At 51.0% G+C, this 20,119-nt stretch overlaps 1 protein-coding gene across 3 annotated transcripts in view; it reads left to right on the forward strand.

The window, feature by feature from the left end:
* CNTFR (ciliary neurotrophic factor receptor) overlaps positions 1-20,119 on the forward strand; it is a 320,553-nt gene that overhangs the window by 208,850 nt on the left and 91,584 nt on the right. For all 3 annotated transcript variants that reach the window (XM_063295908.1, XM_063295909.1, XM_063295907.1), the window contains exon 4: positions 2,268-2,498. In XM_063295908.1, the coding sequence (XP_063151978.1) occupies positions 2,268-2,498 (231 nt within the window). The remainder of the gene's footprint in view (positions 1-2,267; positions 2,499-20,119) is intronic.

A 20,119-nucleotide genomic window follows, 5' to 3' on the forward strand; every position in this document is an offset into this window, starting at 1 on the left:
GAGACTATGTTGTGTGGTGCTCTTTCCATTCTACCAAGAGGGGAAGGATGGTGGCTTGGCTCCGAGAGGTCCAGCTGGGCAGGTTCAGTCCAGAAGAGGCCAAGTGGGTTGTTCTGGGCCAGCTGGACAAAAGTTGGGAAGAAAAGATGGCTGTGCAGAATAATCTAGGTGGGAACTTGCAGGTGAGAGGAGCTCAGACATCCCCATGATCGTGTGACTATGGCCAAGCTACTCTCTGATTAGGCCTTCAACTGGACATGCAAGAATGCTGTCCAGGTTCAGCTCTAGGTCAAGCAGAAATCCTGTCCCTGTGGAGTCAGCTCCCCCATTGGGTTGTTCTCCAGCTCTCTTCCTTCTCTTGCTGGTCAGAATTCCTCCAGAATTCCTGGAGTGAAAGGCACTGAGGCTGCACAGCTGGAGCAAGCCCCCAGTTGGCAGCAGCTCCGGTGAAGGATACAGATTTATTAGTTGTTCGGATAAACACACTAAACCAGGATAGAGTCAACCCGGCTTTTGTCGAAAAGAGGTCACGCCCTGCCAAACTGAAGGAATTCTGCTGTAGGTCAACAAAAGCACACAAATAAAGGTTATTCAGAGGTAATGATTTGCCTGTCCCCATCTGCACATTTTAGAGGATCAGGAAACCGTTGAGTTGCAAGAGAAGCTGGCTAACTTTGTCCAACTCTGTCATCAAAAATGATGCGTTAAAGGACCATTCGTATTTAGTCAAGCATTTATGACACTTGGCTTGGCTGTACATCCTTTCCAGGACCTTTTTTCCCATTTATTGAGCCACAAAACTAGGAACTGTGACATCCTGATGCATCTACAGATGGAAGCCTAGTCTGTCTGTGGATCGGGCCAACAAGGAAGGACCTCACCATGTGTGTGATCAGGGACGGGCTGAGTTACGCCTGGCACTCACTTCTTGGAAATATACTGTAGGGATCTAACCTAGGACACAGTGGATTGTCAGGACTTCTGACTTCTTCCTCACTCTGATCTTCCCTTGCTGAGTGGCAGATCACAGAAATGGATCCATTTAGTGACCAGGGTGCTAACTTGGCTAATGGGATCCATCAGTAGAGGTGGAGGCTGAATGCAGATTTATTGTCCTTTGGGGAAGCTCTGGCGCTCTGCTGTACTGTGGAAGGCTTTTTATCAAAACTCTTGTAAAGGAATTTGTGGGCAGCAAAGCGACTGCCAACAGGCAGAATCTCTGGGTACCCCCTCAGCAGCATCCCTGATGGGCATCTTGGATGAGAGGCTTTTTGTGTATTTGGTTCTTATTGGGGTATTGGGCCCACCCCTTTCTGGGTTGAATTTTTCTTTAGCCCAATAATTCGCCCATTTTTCTTGCTGGCTGCGCATCTTTAAGCTTGCATGTTTGCTGTTCCCTCATTGGTGTGTGGCACCACGGTCTGTGAAATGGGAGTGATCGTGAGCCGAGCCAGAGGAGAGGAGGTATACAACTTTAAACTTCCTTTGATAGATGCCACTGAAAGCATGCATATATACATATACATATACATATATATGTACACACATACACACACACACACATATACACACACAGGGAGTCATTCTACTTCCACAACAACTAAACTGTGTAGACTTACCTTTGCATCCAGGAAGAAAAATAATCATAATCGAAGTTTGGACGTGCAAAGTTAGGCAGGAGTTTCAGAACAGCTTCTGAACGTGCGTCCCCCTGAAAGCAGTGAAAACCACCTGCCTGCAAGAGCATTAAAATGTGTGGTCCCCTCCTTAAAACAAGGCATCACTCAGAGACACCACCTGCCATTTCTGAAGGGTGGAGAAATCACCAGAAGTGACGGCAGAGGCTTTATCCCATCCCTAGGCTTTTTCTCTTCCCAGTTGAAGAGCAGGAAGGGGGCGGAGGGATCTTACCTTCCCAGCCCCAGACTTGGGTTGAACTCAAACTTGGCCTTTGGTTGGCCGGTTGGAGGCATCCCTGCCAAAAGCCAGGTGAGATCAGAACAGGAAAAGTTAGGAAGCAGAATTTAAAACATGATTGGATGGGGCTGTCTAAGCCTGGTTCATGTGATCACTCCCTATCAATTTTGTGATTTCCTCCTTTCGTCCCATGAAAAATTGTAGTGCGGCAATAGAGTTTGGAGAAGTTACATGTTTATCTTTGGTTGTGGGAAACACAAGTCCTTCTGCTGTTCCTGAAGTAGTAAGTCCCACATCCTCACCACTGCCCCACAGAGACATATAACTAGTTTCTTATCTTTCCAATCCAGAGTCCCACGTTCACTATGCGCAGTTGGGGACCAACGTGACGATACCGTGTGGCTCGGTAGACCAGGAGACAGCTGTCACCTGGACAGCCAACAGCACTGACCTTGACCCTTCGCATCTCAATGGCTCCCACCTTGTCCTTCGGAACGTGGACCTCTCCCACAACGGACAGTACTCTTGCTACGAGGGGTCTTCGTGGCACCTCAAAGATCGGGTCAACCTCAAAGTTGGAAGTGAGTACCATGATGTTAATTCACATGGGGGTTCTGTTGCAGCCTGGCTGTTCGGGGTTTGTGAAACCTGTATCTGCTGATTGTGTGCATTCTTTATTTGTTTCTTGTGATCATCTCCTTCATTCGCTACAAAGAGCTACAAGGTTTTTTTTAAAAAAGCAACTAACAAATTAAATCCATAAACTTATTCAAAATCAATATCAACTGACTGAACTGAGATTGCTGGATTGGTTTGAGGATCTGCCTGGTAGATGGAAGGTCCCCTGGGATAGGGGCCTTGGGGATTTTCTAGGTGCCGGTGGGCTGCTAGAAGGGACTGAGACCAAGAACGTGAATGGTACCTGGATGGTGTCCTGTTGATGAACAGCAGAGTGTGGGGCATGGAGAAACCCAGGTGCTATACCCTTTTAGGACCTGGTGTTTCAGAGCCCAGGTGGTTGGATGTCAGTCAGGGTGGACCCCTATGATGCCAGTGCCTTGGGAGTAATTGTGAGACAATATCCTGCTGCTGCTTTTGGGACGGATAGAGCGATCTGGCCTCCCTGGCGCTGGACGGCCCTTTTGTGAGAGACTGGTAGAATAAGGGTGGCTTGGCCCACCGACTGAGGGAGTGGGATATTAACTGTGTCTGGGGCCAGAGGGAATTATCTGTCCACCATGGTGATTCTGAGGCTTTGGGGAAGTGAGTGAAGATTAGGATGAGGTTGAATGTTAGACGCTGGGTCCTTCCTGGTGGGGTTGGTATGAGTGGTTTTTACTAGATTGCTGAACCCCCTGGGGATGGGTGCCATGATGAGGTGTTTAAGAGGACAGGGGAAGAGAACTGCCTCCTGTGTTATGTGGAATTGGGATTTGGAATTGGGGTGGGAGGAATACAGCTGTCAAATCTTGGTGCTTTGGGGCCAGGAGAACTACAGCAGAAAGATGCTGAGTAGGCCACTCAAGAGAGATTTCAATCTGATGGCAACCTCCTCTTTAGACTCCATTTCCCTATTTGGGGGATCTGATGGTTGGATTGTTGGGCACCTGGCTTCAGGTTGTTGCTGGTTAATGTCATGTCTGTCTGCAATAAAACTATATCAGTCCAAGATCCGGTAGTGGAGAAGCAGGCAGATCTGATGTGTATTACTGAACCCTGGCAGAGGGAGGGAGGGAGGCAGGCTGTGGGTGTGATCCTCTCAGAATGCTGCCCAGCCAGGTTTGGGGCCTTGCACCAACATCAACACCAGGGCGAAGGAGGAGGAATGATCTGTTGTGAGACCTTGTCCGTGTCAGGATCACTGTTCCTCAGGTGGCAGGGTAGGAGTGCCTATATGTAGGGTTAGGCTGTGGGGACAAGCTAGGAATCCATCTGGTGTACTGCCCGCTCTGCTTCTCATCAGGATCTTTCCTGGGCTCCTTAATTTGGTCACCAGCTTAGTGGTGGAAACACCTTACCTTTACTGGGAGTCTTCAATTTCCTTGCAAGACAGCTGGAGAGGGGATCTTTCCCTGGATCCATTTGGTTGTGGGATGGAATGATGCTTTTGGTGAACTTTATGAGATGGTGGTTTGGCATTAACTAGAAGGCACCATAGAGAAAGCAGATTTTCTGGACTTTGTGAGTGGTCATTGGCCACTCTAGTGGATGACCTTTGTTGAGACCTGGATGGGGGAAGTGCACCGGTTGTGGTCATGGTCCATTAGCCATGGTATCCTTCTGGACTCAATCAATGAAATATAAAAACAGCAGCCATCAATACTGTAGACATCCCATTTTTCATAATGGCTAAGAGAATTAATGGAGTGTACAGTATTTGTCCAAAAGGACCTTTCCCAAGCAAAACACAAAGCCAGATCTCTCCCTTCAAGCAAAAACTACGGTCTGGAACGTGCTGGAGGAGGCCACTGAGAGAAGAGCAGGAATATCCGCGTAGGGAGAAGAAGCAGAGGCAGGCAGGACTAGCGCAAGGAAGCCATGGCGGTCCCTGTATCAGAAGAGTCAAAACGAAGACCCCTCCAGGAGAGCTTTCCTTATTCCCAGCAACTCTTCCACAGAAAGACCTAAAGGCAATTGCTTTCTCTGTCTGGTGTTTATGTATTTATATCTGTTTATTGGCAATTATTTTCATGCAGCCTACTTAGTCCACGAGCCTTGCTTGGTTGAAATGGGATTGGGGAGTTGGTGCTTTCGTGTCTCTCTCGACACCCATCCATCGTCTTGACTGTGTGAACCAGATCATCGCATGAAGCTATTATACAGCTTATTAGTTTGGGCCACAATTATCTATCAGTTTGTCCCTGCCCAGCGCCAATGTTTTAAAAATGTCTAGATGGGCATCATGATGTCATTAGGCAGGTGATGCGATTGTATAATGGCAACTGATGCTAATAGGCAGGTGGCATAATCTCTGTGAAGGCAGCACAACAACCTGTGGTCCTTTGCTGCTGCTTCATCCTCGCAAAGAAACTGGACCTCCCTGGAAGGTTTGTCTTTCTAGACGCGTTTCCATTTTGTCTGCTACCAAACACACAGAGGAAACATTAAGGCGTCCTGTCATTTCCCATCTCGCTGTTTAAAAACTGGAATGACCCTGTCGGTTTTCCAGTCCTAACAGGAAGAACTGGGTTTGCTATTTCACATGGATCTTATCCGGACCCGGCAATGTCTTTGTTTTGATTTGATCAGCCAGATAAAAAGAGAATTTCATTTCTTGTCACCTCATTTCATGTCATTTCATTTGCCTCCCTGCCTCAGACTCCCTTTTGGAAGATATCTATGCCAAAATGCCACAGTTTCTGCAATAAAGATAAATGCAAGGAATTAATCCAGCTTCTCCACAGCTTCCCTACACCTCATTTGTATTCCTTAACAGTCATTTTTTTTGTTTTTATGTTTTTAGTAGCTTTAAACAAAATTTTATTCATTAAAAATTTCTACAAAAAAATTCTACAAGACATATATACAAATATACAAAAAGATTTTTCAACAAAACAAAATAACGAAAAAATCAACATACATTTCTACCCATCTTGCTATAATGTACTATATTAGTGATACGTCTTATGATTTTAACCTTTCTTTCTCAAAAAGAAAAAAGGTGTATCAACATATACAAAATCATATAAGTAAAAGGTTTCCGACTAAACTAGCTAAAGATATACATTAAAACCCCTAATGTAACTCCCGATAATTTTGAACTCTTATTTTACTATTTATTTCTAAATATTTGCTTCTTTACAGTAAGAAACCCAATATCATTACTTCATTTTCAACAATTGAATACAGGTAATCTAGAATTGGTTGCCACATTTCCTTAAATTTCAAAATATGATTATCTTTATCCTTAACAGTCATTTTGTCCATCTGTTTTCCTAGCTGGTTGGCTGCATCTGAAGTTTTTAAAGATAGTAGATTACGGCTCAACAATGCCAGAGGATCACTAGATGGCAGCATAGAGTTCATTGTCTGTATCCTTTTGCTGCCATCTAGTGATCATTGCAGCCCATATCAGGTAGCTCTACATGTACTTATCATTGTCTATTGGCTATTAGTTCTTTTTCTGCATCTCTTATTGTCTCCTTGAATATCTTTCGTGCAAGTTTGTATTATTGGGAAGGGGCATGTTTGCATTGTCCATACTCATGTAACCATGCTGATGACCCTTGGGCGTGACAGTAACTTTCCTGACCTGTGATACACATTTTAACTGAGCTTTTGTTGTTATATTCTGAGCAACTCCCAAGCATTTTTGAGAGTTTTGACACCAGCTCACCATCCAGATGACAGAACGTGTAGTCCACTAAGGCTGAGCATCTGGTTGGGAAAAACTTCTAGAATTTGGTAATAGATGAAAGTGACCATTCAGTTGTTTCTTATGGGACAAGGTGCACAGTTTGCTCCCCCTGCCAAAAAAAATTCCATGACATGGATTTCCCAGCTGCTTGGTGCACTATGGGGTTGAAGTCTTATTGTGGGGATCTTCCAACAGCTTCAGGTGGGCTCAGCTGGGGGACATGCTTCCTTCAGGAGGCAGGGAGGAGGAAGCATGGCTGAGCAAGCCAGTGGGTGCAGAAAAGCAGCCAGTCCAAACAGCAGCTGCCCAGATGCAGGGCAAGTGAATGCCGGAACAATGCAGTTTGGGTGGGGGCTTCATGGCTGCAACTATGCAAACAGGTGACGAAGGCTGGGGAGTACAGCGGGGGGCTTGCTGCGGCATGAGTGAGGCAGGAAGACACCGAGGCTTACGAGCTGCGTGCAGCCCACAGACCACAACTGTGCACTTTAGCTCTTCAGCAGAGGTTCAGGAAGTGCAGGTTGCATGTGTCCCACCAGCACCCCTTTTGCTTCCTGAAAGTAAGCAGTCAGAATAATTTGGTCTCTTTTTCTCCTTTTAGACAAGATTTCAAGGAGTAAAAGGGGTACTTTAATCTTTGCAGAGGCTTGAGATGTTCATTGCTTCTCTTAAAAATACCTCTCCTCTGAGTCCAGCATTGGCTTTTTTGGGTGGCCAACCAGATGCCACTGGGATGCTCAGAAGCAGAAGTTGGAAGCCAGCCCCTCTCCCCACACTTTGGACCCTGCCCCTGGTATTTGGACATAACCTGGACGTAACACTGAACTTTTGGCAGGCCTGCCCTCCCATGAATTTGCCCAACCCCTTAAGACACCTCTACCTCCCCCATCCAAAAAATGCCCACTTTGAGGGTGCAGCCTCTCTATGCACATAGAAAAGCCCAGGCATGCCAAGCCTGTTTCATAGGAAAACATGGAAGACCAGGAGATATCTAGATATTGTATGGCATTGTGGTGGGTGAGGAAAACTTCATGATCCCTCTTGTATTCAATATTTCGGATTTTTATGGGCTATTTGGTGGAGGGTATCCCTGAATTTCCACAGTGATCTTTTATCTGACAGAACAAGCATTTGATTTTCATCTTTTGCAGAAATAGTTCTTTGGAGGGCCTCTTTGCACCACTTCCCAGTCTTCTGGCATCTTCTACCTGATTCTTGATTTAGCTAATGTCCCACCAACTTTTAAGATCTTAATACCAGGGGCTTTGATAAGACGACATGGAAATCCAGATTCAAACAAAGGGGGGAGCAGGAGGCAGATGATAAAATGGGTGAGCCAAGCGCCACCCCTTTTGCATTGCATTGTGATGTCACACACACATTCAAAAGGGGTGGGGCTTGCAGCATGCTGTTGCAATGCTCCTTTTGTCATGTTGACAGAATCATTAGATTCTGCAAATGTCTCCGTTGCCCTTCATCCAGCGCTTCTCATCGGTGGCAATCATGCTCAGGTGGCCATTTTCTCCACTGCCTTCCGAGATGGTTCTCTGTGAACCACAATCGGGCTGCAAGGATGCCTGAGCAAAGTCCACGTCCTGCTGTCCCACCCCTCCTCTTCAACTGTAGGACTGGCTGTCTCAGACTTGGAAACCAATCTTGTCCGGAACCTGGCAGGGTGGCTCAGTAGCAGCACCCTTTAGAAGGCCACATAAGACATGGGAAGGAAATCCTCCTGCCCATCTGGCCCAGCAGTTGAACAACAGCAAGGAGACAGAAGCCAATGGCAGCTAGGTAAGGAATGGGCTTACTCTTTCTGACGATCAGGTGAGAACCACCATTGCTTTTCGGTCCTGATGGGTGAAAAGTGGGAGGAGGACATGGAGAGTGTTCCTGCTATACCACCAGGACACCAAGGAACTCCAACCCCTTCTGAGGGCTCTTTTATGTCATCTTTGTAGCCCAGAGTTTCTGCATCTGAGCCTTTGCCTCTCTCTGGAGAGAACGCCCCCACTTCACTTAGGTGGCTTCAAGGCCTGATTGGCATTAGGCCAAGATTGCTCCGGTGCTCCTCCCAGGAGCGATGTGAGTCAGAAGGTACCCACCTCCAGAGGATTCTTAAGGGCAGGACCAGTCTCCCGGGGGTGGTAATGCACTTAAGTCTGCATGCCACTAGTTAGGTGAGGTATTTTCAGAGTAATTGATTTAATGGGTGAAATTCTTATTCAAGACAGACACATGCACTCTCTCCCAAAGCATGATTAATGCCAGAGCCTCGTATGAAGTACGCCACATCTCTCAGCATGGCCAGGTAGCTAGGAAGCAACACAATAGGTCTGAATCTTGGTATCTACACATAGAGTTGGGCCTGATACACAACAGTTCCTGGAATCCTTTCATAATGGCTTCTTAGCTTTTCTACAATAAAGTTTTGTAACCACTGCCCTTGGTTCCTTGTGGGCCTACTGTTACTGGTTCCCAGGCAGTCTGTTGGGAAGCAGCGACCTCTGCCCTCTTTGCAAGGCCAAGCACGGTGCTTCCTCCCACATGTCATCAGCAGCCAAAGTCCAACCGGGGAGCAGACGCAGGACCAAGGACAGCTCCCAGGTCGCAGCCGACCTGCTCTTTGCTGGCCCTGTCCCAGCGCTGGGATGTGCTCCAAACCAGCGGGAGTCTTAAGAGGCAGGGCTTGATCCCCAGGATCATGCAGAGATCGTTGGGGAACTTCCTTGTAAGAAAAAGGGTTGGCAGTTCCTCTGGGAAATCCGGCTGGGGAGGCGGTCCTTGGACAGGCCCTACAAAGCTCCGTCACCCAAAGGCTTCCAGATTCTCCTTTGCTCCCTCCTGGGAGGCAGTGAGGAACTTGCTGCGGTGGGTAGTTGGAGGCAGGACATTTCTGCCACACCGTCTGGAAGTATCGAGGGGCGAGTCTGCCTGCTGCAGATACCAGCCAGCTGGCCTTGGGTTGTTCTTGTTCTCCCTCGCTCTCCCTTCTGCTCCTCCCCTCCCAAATTGTTCTGTGAATCAAAAGCCCCGCCATGACCTCTTTGGCAGAGGGGCCGGATGCAGCTCCCTCCCCCCATGCCATGTGGGCCTAATTGCTGCAGAGCAGGTGGAAGCCAGGAGCGGTTCCAGAGCTGGGAAGCTGGCACCGAGCCACCCTCCGCAGCCGGGGAGAGAGAAGGGCTCTCGGCTGGACCTTCTGCCTTCCTGTCACCTCCCTCCAGACTCCCAGTCTGTCACCGAAGAGCTGGCAGCAGAAAAGGAAAATGTGTGCAGAAAGTGGCATGGAAAAAGCCAAGCAAATCAACAGCAAAACACACACACCAAGCCCGAAAGGAAAAACATCACGGGAGGGGAGAGGACGAATGATCGATCCACTGGTTTGGGCACTCGGTGGGCAGCCTGAGGTGCTCCCCGTCCACTCCCCTCCCCTCGCCTCCCCATCCCACCCCACTTCTGGTTATCAAGCAATCAACTGTCCATTGCTAATAAAAAAGGGTTGCACCCTGCCCGCCCGCCCGCCCACCCTGATAGTGTCCCTTGGCTGGACTCCTGATGCAACCGAGGTGTGTGCCTCTTTTTATTTTGTACCTCTGGAACTGAGCTTGGCTGATTTTGGCACAGCTGTTGTGGCTGGCAACATGGCTGTGGAAGGCGGTGGGTGGCAAAGATGTTTGTTTTTTCTGCTGAGCAAGAACTGGGTGCGTTTTGGGTGAAGAAAGGACAAAACAGCCAAGCCAAGAAATGGGTGCGGTGGAACCTCCCTTCCCTTCCACCTCCTGCAGGCCAGGCCCGTTGGCCCTTCGCAGCTCCACTGCCTATCACTCGCAGGGCGTCTGCCAGGGCCGTGGGGGGCGGCCAATGCTCCACCCATTTATTATGTGCACGTTTGTTTATTTCCAGGGTCAAGTTCCTTTCCACGGGGTTCTTGTTTACAGTACATTGCGAAACCTACATGGAAATGCGTGCCTAGTTCCAGGCAGGCATCTCCAGGGATCAGTTGTTTTACATGCACGTTCTACTGAGATATGCAAACAAACTATAACTATGGAACTTCCTCCTTCAGAGCAAAGGAGGCACCAAACAGGAGATGCGGCAGCTGTTTAAAAATTCACCCGGAGCAGAGCAGAGGGTTAGGCAGGATTTTTTTCTGCTCCGTTTCTTGCAAGAGTTGTAGATGAGCTCTGCCTAGGAGAAAGATTGTTAGATATTCAGAATCCTTTCATAGCATTTGCTGCCGCTGCCAAGCGGGGACTGCTGGCCTTAATTGTTTTTGAAGGGGGTCAGACGAATTAATGGGAGCACTGAATTTCCACCCAGGAAGGGTCTGGAGAAAGCCAGACTCTCCGCCTGAGATACCTTTGGAGGTACTTTGTCTTCTCTGGCACACGTTGCCACTGCAAGATGTTCATCAGTCTAGTGTGTGCTTCTGCCATTCCTCCTCCTGCTTCCATAAGTACTCAGGGGATCTTACAACAATAAAACAAAATGCAAGATGTAGACAAGGACAGTCAAAGACAAAATTGAAATCGATGTAGTGATGATCAATTCATAGTTAAAAGCTCGGCAGAAGTTCTGCACTGCGACTGTTTTCCTAAATACTGGGAAAGCGGCATGCAACGGCACCTTCCTGCAGAGCACTGCACTTGGGAGCCACCCAAGAGAAGGCCCTGTCCTGTGCATGGATAGCTGAGCTTCTGCCCACAGGAACAACTTCAGAAGGGCCTTTCCTGCTGACGGGTTGATGGTGGGAGAGGAGCAGATCAGGCCCTAAGCCAGTTGACTCTTGCAGGGCTTGGACACCCTTCTCCACATCTGGTTACAGGTAGTCCTTGCTTAAAGACCATTCCTATAGCAATGGTTCAGACTTACAACAGCAGTGAAAAAACCAACTTACGACCAGTCCTCATGCTTATGACTGTCGCAGCATCCCGTGGTCACATGATCACCATTTCTTACCTTTCCAGCCAGCTTCTGGCAAGCAAAAGCAATGGGGAACCATGTGATTCATTTAATGACCACATGGTTCACTTAACAGCCATGTGATTTGCTTAATGACTGCTGAAAAAATGGTTGTAAGATCAGGTCAGATTCGCTTAGCAACCAAAATTCTGGTCCCAACTGTGGTTGTTAAGCAAGGACTACCTGTACATCTAGTGCAGCGTTTCAGGGAAAGAGGGGTATGGAGAGGTCATTCTCTAAGCATCTGGTTTTCTCCAGATACGTTGGATTGCAGCCTGCTGGCCGAGGTTGAGGTTCCACTCCCCCAGCACTCTGATGCCTGTTTTTGTGGTGGGCAGCACTGCTCGCAAATCTCTCTGTCTCAACCACCCTGCCAGTGGTTCTGAGTAGCAGCTGGCATCGCTCCTCCCTTGCAGCCTTCTGCAGTCTGCTGAGCATCAGTGGCCAAGACTTGGGGGCTGTAGTGCAATACATACAGCACAAAGTGGTTCTTTCCCGAAGTTCCCCCCCTTCTTTTGGAAAAAGCAGAGAAGAGTTTTCCTCTGCTAATTCCCTGCGCCCTTCCGCAAACTTGCCCATCTCCCATTCCTTTAGTACATTTCCTAAAATACGAGCTCAGCGGTTTTGCCACCGCAGCCCGTTGAGACCAATGCGTGGTCAGCGAGTGTTGCCCTGTGACCTCGGGACCTTTTTACTGGTTAGCTGCAGAGGTTATTGAGGATTGTGTGCATTTCCCACACCCACAGACAGACTTCTGGTGTGCATCGGGCTGCACTGATGTCGACCATAGATGGGTTGTGCAGGATCCCGAGACCTCGGTGATGGCACACGTGTGCTGAAAACAGGCTGATGCTGCAGCAGCGGATCCCGAGACCTTCCAGAGGGTGTGCGTACGAGCTATGTTCTTTTCAGCCTCCCCGTGGAGGAGCCGATGCGGTGAACCTTTCAAGGAAGAGGGGGCCTTAGAAGGGTTGGGAGTTTCTTGATCAGAGCTTGCAAAGAAGTAGGGAGCCACTGGGGAGTCCCTGTGGCATGAAGGCTTCCTTGACCCAACCGCCAGTGCTTTGCCTAGCCTTGGCGCAGAGCACTGATCCTCACCGATGACTCAGCACAAGGTGGCGCACCATCACTGGAAGGTGCACCACCTGCTTGCGCCTTTGCATTTTTTAGGGTGTCTGGAATGGCCGGTTTGTGAATAAGGATAAATGTAAGATTGTGTGATAGGTTTTCCAGGCATGGAAGCAGAAGAATGTGCTTTTATGTACACGTTTCCTAGCAGTGCAGTGAACTGTAATAGTAGCAGAACGAGAAAAACGGACCTATTCCAGAGGCCTGTTGTAGCACTTCCTCCTCCTCTCTCGGCCCAACGCTTGATGTCCTACTCCGGGGCATGATATTGTAGCCGCCCAGACAGTGAGCTGGTAGTGCATTACGTGTCCTGGGGCGATGCCCCGTCCTCCATCCTCCGGAGCAGCACCTCCCCTACCAGTCTCCGCAAGGGCCCTTCTGCAGGGAGGCGGTGCATCGGCGCAGCTTCCTCGGCAGTCTGTCGAACCCCGTGATCCGGGGCCACCGATGCCAGAAGCAGCCAAACTATGGCTTCTCGTTGTAAGCCACTTGCAGAACGGCTAGGGTCGGGGCTCACATCCGTGCTGGGCATTTGGGGTAGCAAAGGGCAGCGGAGCCATCCGAGGGCCGGGAACTCACTGAGCCCAAAGACCATCCTCGGCCTCTCAGCTGGCCTCCCTCTTCCACGTGACGGAGACCCCGCTGGAGTCCAGCACGCAGAGCCATTGCACACAGACCCTTTTGCAGAGGAAAAGTGGGGGGAGGCTGAGGAAGCATGCGATAATGCTTTCCAAATACACTGCAGGGACTCCTGCAAATGAGTGCCTTTGCTCTGGCACAAAGAGCTCCAGCTTTAGCCAGAGGGAAAGTTTTCCGCCTGGAAAGATCCGGACAAGAGAAAGGAACGGCTACCTGGGGAAGCAGAGCTGTTTTCAGTGGACAGAAGCCCTGAGAGTGGCCTTTGGGCACGGAGCCCCCACAAACCCCTCCCTCGAAGGCCAAGGGAGCAAAGGGGGGGACACCAAGTGTGGGGTGTCAGGGAGAGACTTGTCCCTTTTTATTCCTGGTGGTTCCGCTGGCTTGTGCTTCTGAGTAACCCGAGTGATTTGGAAAGGGTCCCAATTCTCTTCTGTATTTAGGAGGGTTGAGCTGCTTGACTAGGATTTATTCATTTATTTATTTATCAATCGAAGTGAATATTTATTTATTTATTTATTTTTGTTATTATATTTGTACAGCTGCCCATCTCAAAATCAGATTTCTGGGTGGCTCACAACAGCATACAAAACATTTTTTTTTAAAAACCCACAATAAAAACAGAAACAGCAAAAACCTGTTTCCAGTGAGTCAGCAAAGGGATCGCCTGTTTCTTCCTTTTATTTGGGGGGGGGGGAGGGCATGTTTCTGTTTCCATTCCCAACTCTTGATCAGCTGTGGCAGAGGAGGTATGAGCTACTGCCTTGGTTGAAAATTACGGCAGTTGGGATAGAATTGTATTCATAAATAAAGTCCTCCAGGAAGTGAACCTTCTGCTTGTGCGCTTTGATTGATGCTGGAAGTTGTGTTGGGTGCCAGCTGCCATGGGCCTGCACCTAGAGCGTTGCGAACGCAGAAGGCCACTATCCGCCAGCAGGGGAGTCTCGCCTGAGGAGACCCATGGGGTACCTCCTGCTTCTGGCTTGGGAGACAAGCCGGTTTTCTGTTTTAGGTCGAGGAAAGCGTTTGGTTGGAATTTTTGCTGGATGGCTCCGTCCTCAGTCCTTTGTCAGATTTGGGATTGCTTGAAACTGCCTGAACCAGAGAGCCTGTATCCGAGATCTCATACTTGGCTTATTCAGCTCCCACAGATGATCCACAGCGGTCCCAAAGACAACCACCCTCAGTAGGTCCCCTGAGCAGAAACCTCGGGCAGCTTCTTCTAATACTTTGCGCTCAGCAATTAAGAAGCCACCGAGCAGCGAGTGGAAGGAAGACCAGGCTCAAAAGCATGGCAGTGGCAGACCCATCCGCCCTGGCCGTTTTCTGGGGCTTTGGAGAAAGCGGGAGGGACATGGAAATGGTGGATTCTGGAGAAAGTATTAGCAGCCGAAGGCAGCAGAGACGTTGAGCCCCAGATCCAGAGAACACCGCAGAGGTCATTCATCCCAGCGCAATAAGCTGTATGTTACGGCGGTCAAAAACGTTAGGCTGCTGTGAAAAATGCAGGGGGCAGGGAGTGTTTGTCAGCTGAGATCCATGAGCCAGAGATGTGGACCATCGAGCAACCCGGCCATAGATCTTCACTGGAGGGGGGGGGAATCCATTAGGAGTTCAGTTCTGTGGTATCATTTATTTTTCCACAGGAATTTAAATGTCTTCCAAAAAGGTAAACATGATGTCAAAAGTTGCAGTGGGGTTGAGAGAAGAGAGGAAGGGTTCCTGCTTGCACATGTGTTCAGCAGATGCACACACTTTCCCATGGTGTGCAGAAGGCGAGCACCGGCTTTCCCCTGAACCAGCCCTTGCCCTGCGCAGCCCCCTCGGCCTCTGCCAGCTCCTTCCCTCTGGGAGGGAGGGAGGGAGGGATGATGGAGCCTCCCTCGGAAGGGACGTGGCTCAGCCTCTTTGGCCGGGGGCTGCTTTATCTGTGCTGCGCAACAGCCCAGAGAGCTGCACGATGCACACACACAGACACATGCCTGCTCCATTGCTTGCTTTCCACCCCCAAAGCTGCAAAAGCAACAATTTTTATTTCATTTTATGTGCTTAAAACATTTCTATAGCCACCCCCCTTAAAACAACTCATAACCGTTATGATAGTCCCTAGAGACTGGGGGTGGGGGGGGGAGGGGGAAAGGTCCCTGCTGGTCTGGGCTGGGGACATGACGGCAGCTTATCCCTGTTCCAGGGGGCCTTCCTGCCGCGGCTCTGCCAGTAGGTGACCCGTGGCCCTTCAGTCCGAAAAGGCTGCCTCAAGGCGGGAGGCTGTGGGCCGAGCCGGGCCTTTGGCTGGGTAACCCCGGATTCCAGAGCTCACCCCAGCCAGCACTGCCAGGCACGCAGGAGTGGCAAGCTGGCCTCCGTGCCCCAAAAGGTTCGGGCGGCAGCACAAATTCCAAGCCTCTGCAGGCCTGCCTCTGGACCAGGGCCGCAACTAGGGTCTGTGTCACCCGGGGCAAACATGGATTCCATGCCCATTTTGGCGCCCCCCCCAGCGCTCATTTTGGCACCCCACCGGCGTGGCCCCCGGGGCACATGCCCCAGTTGCCCCCTGCCCCAGTTGCTGCCCTGCTCTGTACCATCGTGCTGGGCTCCTTTGTGGCCCGGGGATGGGGGTGGGATTTCTTGGCGGTTGTGAGTTTATTTGTTTGGATTCTGTATTAAAAGTTGCCCTTTATAACCCCTCTGAAGGGCATCTGATCAACGTAGGAGTGCACAGAAGGAAAAGTCGAGCACCATCCTGGCTTGCTTATGCTCAGGCTGATAGCAGCCAGTGTCGTAATAAGTCTCGCTTCTCCCCCCGCCGTCCCCCACCCGGATGCCTGTGTTTATCTGCACCAGTTTCGTTGCCACGCTTCCCCAGGATTATTTCATGGGATTTGATTTTGCGGTCCAAGTCCAAAGCACGCAGACCCAAGGAGAAGGGGGAACTCTCCCCAAGAGGATTGCGCAATGCCTCAAGTGGGCTTTTGGGTTTCTCCAGGATCAGATGGGATCTTTTTTTCCCCGTCCAAGTTCTGCAGTCGCTCACTTCAAAGTTCTCAGGCCTGTCTTCCAGCTGGGAGGGGGGATTTGGGATGCGTAAAGGGAGGGCATTTAGCAGTGGAAACGGGGGCAAAGGCAAAGGCAAAGGGAAAGAAGGTTCTGCGTCTTGGCATTCTCGGTTCCCTAAAGAGGTGGTGGCGGTGGCTTACCAGTCAGCCATCACAATACAAGGCTAATGAATTAGAGGAACACCAGACCTCCTCCTCACCCTCCTCATCCTCCTCCACAGGCCCTTCCAATGACCAGAAGAGAAGTGACAGCAGCGTTACACCTGTTGCAGCTCAGGGGGAGGAAGAGTCTCTCTGTGCTGAGCTGCTTGCAGAAACGTAATGCGAGGGAGGCCTCGGAAGGAAGTTCCATATTTGGGGAGGTGCTGCAAACAGACCCTGTAAAGCGGGGAGAGTTCTGCCAATGGGACTGATTGGCAGGCGATTCTGGGCAGGAAAATGACTGTAGACCACCCCCCAGTGCCTAGTTAAATTCTGCAAGGCTCCCAGCGGCCAGACATCACTTCCCACTTCCAGGGCGGCAAGGCCTGCTGCAGGGGAACCTGTCTGGGAAGTTATCCCTGAACTGGGGCTCCCCAAGGGGCATCTCGGAACATGGCTGGCCTCAGTGGGCTTTGGCCTTCTTAAGACCTTTGTACTGGGCTCCGGATCCTTGCAGACTCCCCTTTCAGCTCTCCATCTTTGTCTACTAGGATGTTCATCCCAACCCTTGAGGGCCACCAGCAGAACTAGAAGCATTCTCAAAGCATCCGGGAGCCTTCATAGACCTGGAGATCTTCCCAGAAGTCCTTTGTAAGATCAGGGCTGGTGGGCTTGGAGAGCAGAAGATGGGCAAGGCAGGGTAAGACCCACAGAGCAGAAAAGAGGTTTTTCCCAAGGCTAGTCCTCGCCTTCAACCCCGAGGCCGGGCAGTTTTCCCCCATGATGTCTTCCCTCCCTGAGTTGTTAGCATCAGGCAGACCCAGGACAATTCCCAGCCGCTGTGGCTCCCGGCATGTTAGCACTGTTTAAACAATTACGCACTTGATAAATTTTGACAAGTGGAGAGAAATAGCCCAGAAGAGTGGAACGGAGTGGAAATGCTCTGAACACATGCCCCTTTTCTCTCACCCGGCTCCCTCAGGGGATTTAGCATCTCCTGCCAACAAAACAAGATGGTCTTGCTCAGATGGGGGAGCAGGCGGGGGAAGGCAGCAGAAGCAGGAATTAATCCCTTACTCAAATGATTTATGATACTCTCTCTGTGGTGGGAGGGCTACTCTCTTGCTCACGTGCTTTCCCTCTTGGTCCATCTTCAACAAGAAGTTGCACAAGCTGGGGAACCATCTTTCCAGTAAGACTGCCCAGCAGCAGGCCCAAAAGGTGACCTGGAGGTGTGGAGCTAGGGGTCTCCCCCAAGCTCTCGGACAGCTGGAAGGTTGCCCCTACAGCCTCTGGAACTTAAGCCCACCACACAGAAGAACCAAGTTAGTCCTCACTGAGCTTAGCATGTTCTGTGAAAGCAGCTGGAGTGTTTTTGGCTGTAGATCCTCCCTACCCCCACCTTGAAGAAGTCTCACTGAACCTGCTTCTAAGTAGACTTCCACAGAGGAGCACTGCAAGCTTCTACTGGTAGTATTAAGGGTGGGTTCTCACTTACTGTGCTCTCTTAGATCATCTTTGCCAACACAAACACACCTGCAACAATATGGGGGACATGGTAAGGGTGAGGCTCTCCAAGAAATAGACAACCAAAGGGGGACCTGGCTGCTGGATGGTTCTGGCAGAAGACCCTCGGTGACCTCCATGGTGTCCTGCAAAAGTTACCGTGTTGCTGCTTTTCTCCTGGAATTAGAGGGTGAACTCTGCAAGCAGACCCAGCATCTCCCAGCCTGACTCCTGATCCTTCCACCAGCCTTCCTTGGAAACACTGTCCGCTTGGGAAGGGCCTCCCACAGGCTACAAAAGACAGTGTGCGGTAGTGCTGGAAGGTTCAGCTGGGACAAGGGTTCAGTCCGCCTGAGCCATGGAAGCTCAACAGGCAACTTCAAGCAAATCAATCACGCTCTTCCAGGCTGGCTAGCCCCACTGGGTAAACACTGGAGGAGGAAAGAAACAGCCAGATGCCAGTGGCCCTTGAGGCAGGGCCCAATCCTGCCCATCTTCAGGGCATCCTGCATGGAGTCACTGGCCAGACCAACAGCTTTCTCCTCCTTTGGTGGGTCTTCCATTCTTAATGGGTTTTGCAGGGAAGGGCACTGAAGGGCCTGCAAAGGGACCTGGCCCAGGTGGTCTTGGCCCTACTTTGCCCGGGGCCTTTCTCCCCAATGGGCAAACTCAGAGCCCTTCTCCAAGCCACGTTCCTGTGTCTGGAAAGTCCTGGGTCTCTGTTGGCAAGATGTAGCTCTCTCTGCATGAGATTTGGAAGGATGACGCCACTTTGGTTGCAAAGCAAGAGGACAGAGGAGGAACAGCAGAGATGTCCACAGGGCATGGTCAAAAGAGTCAAGAGGAGGGCCACAATGGTGCAATTTAAGTTGAAACTTTGATTGGCCTGTTGCATCTTGACTCTTTTGACCATGCCCTGCATGAGGACAGGCACGGTGCCTGGTTGGACATTTGCACCAAGAGCGATCAGGTGCAGAATACATGCATTCACATAGGCATAATAGGATTGTGAGATTCCCCCCCCTTTCTCTGCCCACACATTTCCATTAAAATCAACATGACAGCCATGGCGGTTCTCTGTAAACTAAAACCCAGGACCTGAAGTGCAAAACAATCAGCCAGAGCAAAATAGCCAACTTCCAGAACACTGGTCTGAATCAAAGGATGCCCTCAGATAATGTGACATGTAACCAGATGGCTTCAGTGTACTTTCTGCTAGAAAAAAGGGGGATCGAGCCGGAAATGTCTCTGCCACCAAAAGCCAGTGCCGGTGCAGACCTGCACCATCACCAGATGGAATCTCAGACAGCCAGAGGTTTTTTTCGATCAGCGTTTCTCAACCTTAGCCACTCTAAGGCGTGTGGACTTCAACTCCCAGGCTGGCGGGGGAATTCTGGGAGTTGAAGTCCACAGGCCTTCAAGTGGCTAAGGTTGAGAAACGCTGCGGTAGATGGTCAAAATCACAGCTTGGGGAAGTGTGCGAGGCGGCGTGCTTGTGGAAATCAGTGGCTTGACTAAATTCAGATCCGCTCTCGGCTGTGCCCATCCCGGGGCGGCCAGGAGTTGGGACCGCTGGGGCTGCCGCCACGAAGCAGCCTCCTCTGCAGCGCTGATCTCCAGGGCGCTTTGGAAACGCAGCCGCCGTCTCGGGGAAGAGGGCCTGGAGGGCCTTCAGGTTCAACCGATCGGCCGGGAGGAGGCTGCGCCCCTTGCCTGGGGGGCCCCCGGGGTCTGCCCGCCCACCGAGGAAAGCCGCGCCGGGCCCCGCGGCCGGGGCGGGGGTCCCGCTCGCGTCTCTGCGCGTCCAAGCCGGCCGGACTGCGCGGAGACTTCGCGCCCACCGGGAGCGGCGGCCGGAGCGCCCCGCGCGGTTAATTTGGAGTTAATGCTGGGAGGTTTGGGAAGAGCTTTTCAAAGCTCCTTTCGGCTCTGACTCCGCACTCACCCATCCGCCCGCCCGCTCTGCTTCTCCCCGGCATTTTCCTGTTTTTCATGTGAAAAGGTAAAGGCGCTGGAAGTCCCGGCTCCTGACCCCCTTCTGCTGGGGGGGCGGGGGGGGCGGGGCGTGAATGGCGCCGTGGGCAGCCTCGCCTCGTTTCCTCGGCGGCCCGGAGCCCTGCTGGAGAGAAACGTGCCCGCGAGTGTGCACTGAGCGCCTCTCCTGGCTCTGCCCCGCCGGTCCGCCTCCCTCTTGCCCCGGCTGGGGAGGGCGCTGAGCGGCTGCCGGTTGAGCGGCGGCTCCGGCGAGTAGCGGAGGGAGGCGAAGGCGGCCGCGGGGAGGGGGGGCGCCCTCCCTCCGTTGTTGTCGTTGTTGTTGTTGTTTTCCGTTCTCAGCAGGGCGGCTGCAAACAAGAATTATAAGCGCGCCAAGTAGGTGAATGAAACCACCTCCCCGAGCAATTTGCCAACGGGAGTC

The sequence above is a fragment of the Candoia aspera genome, chromosome 2 (genome assembly GCF_035149785.1).
Source record: "Candoia aspera isolate rCanAsp1 chromosome 2, rCanAsp1.hap2, whole genome shotgun sequence".
In the NCBI taxonomy this organism is placed as follows: Eukaryota; Metazoa; Chordata; class Lepidosauria; order Squamata; family Boidae; genus Candoia; species Candoia aspera.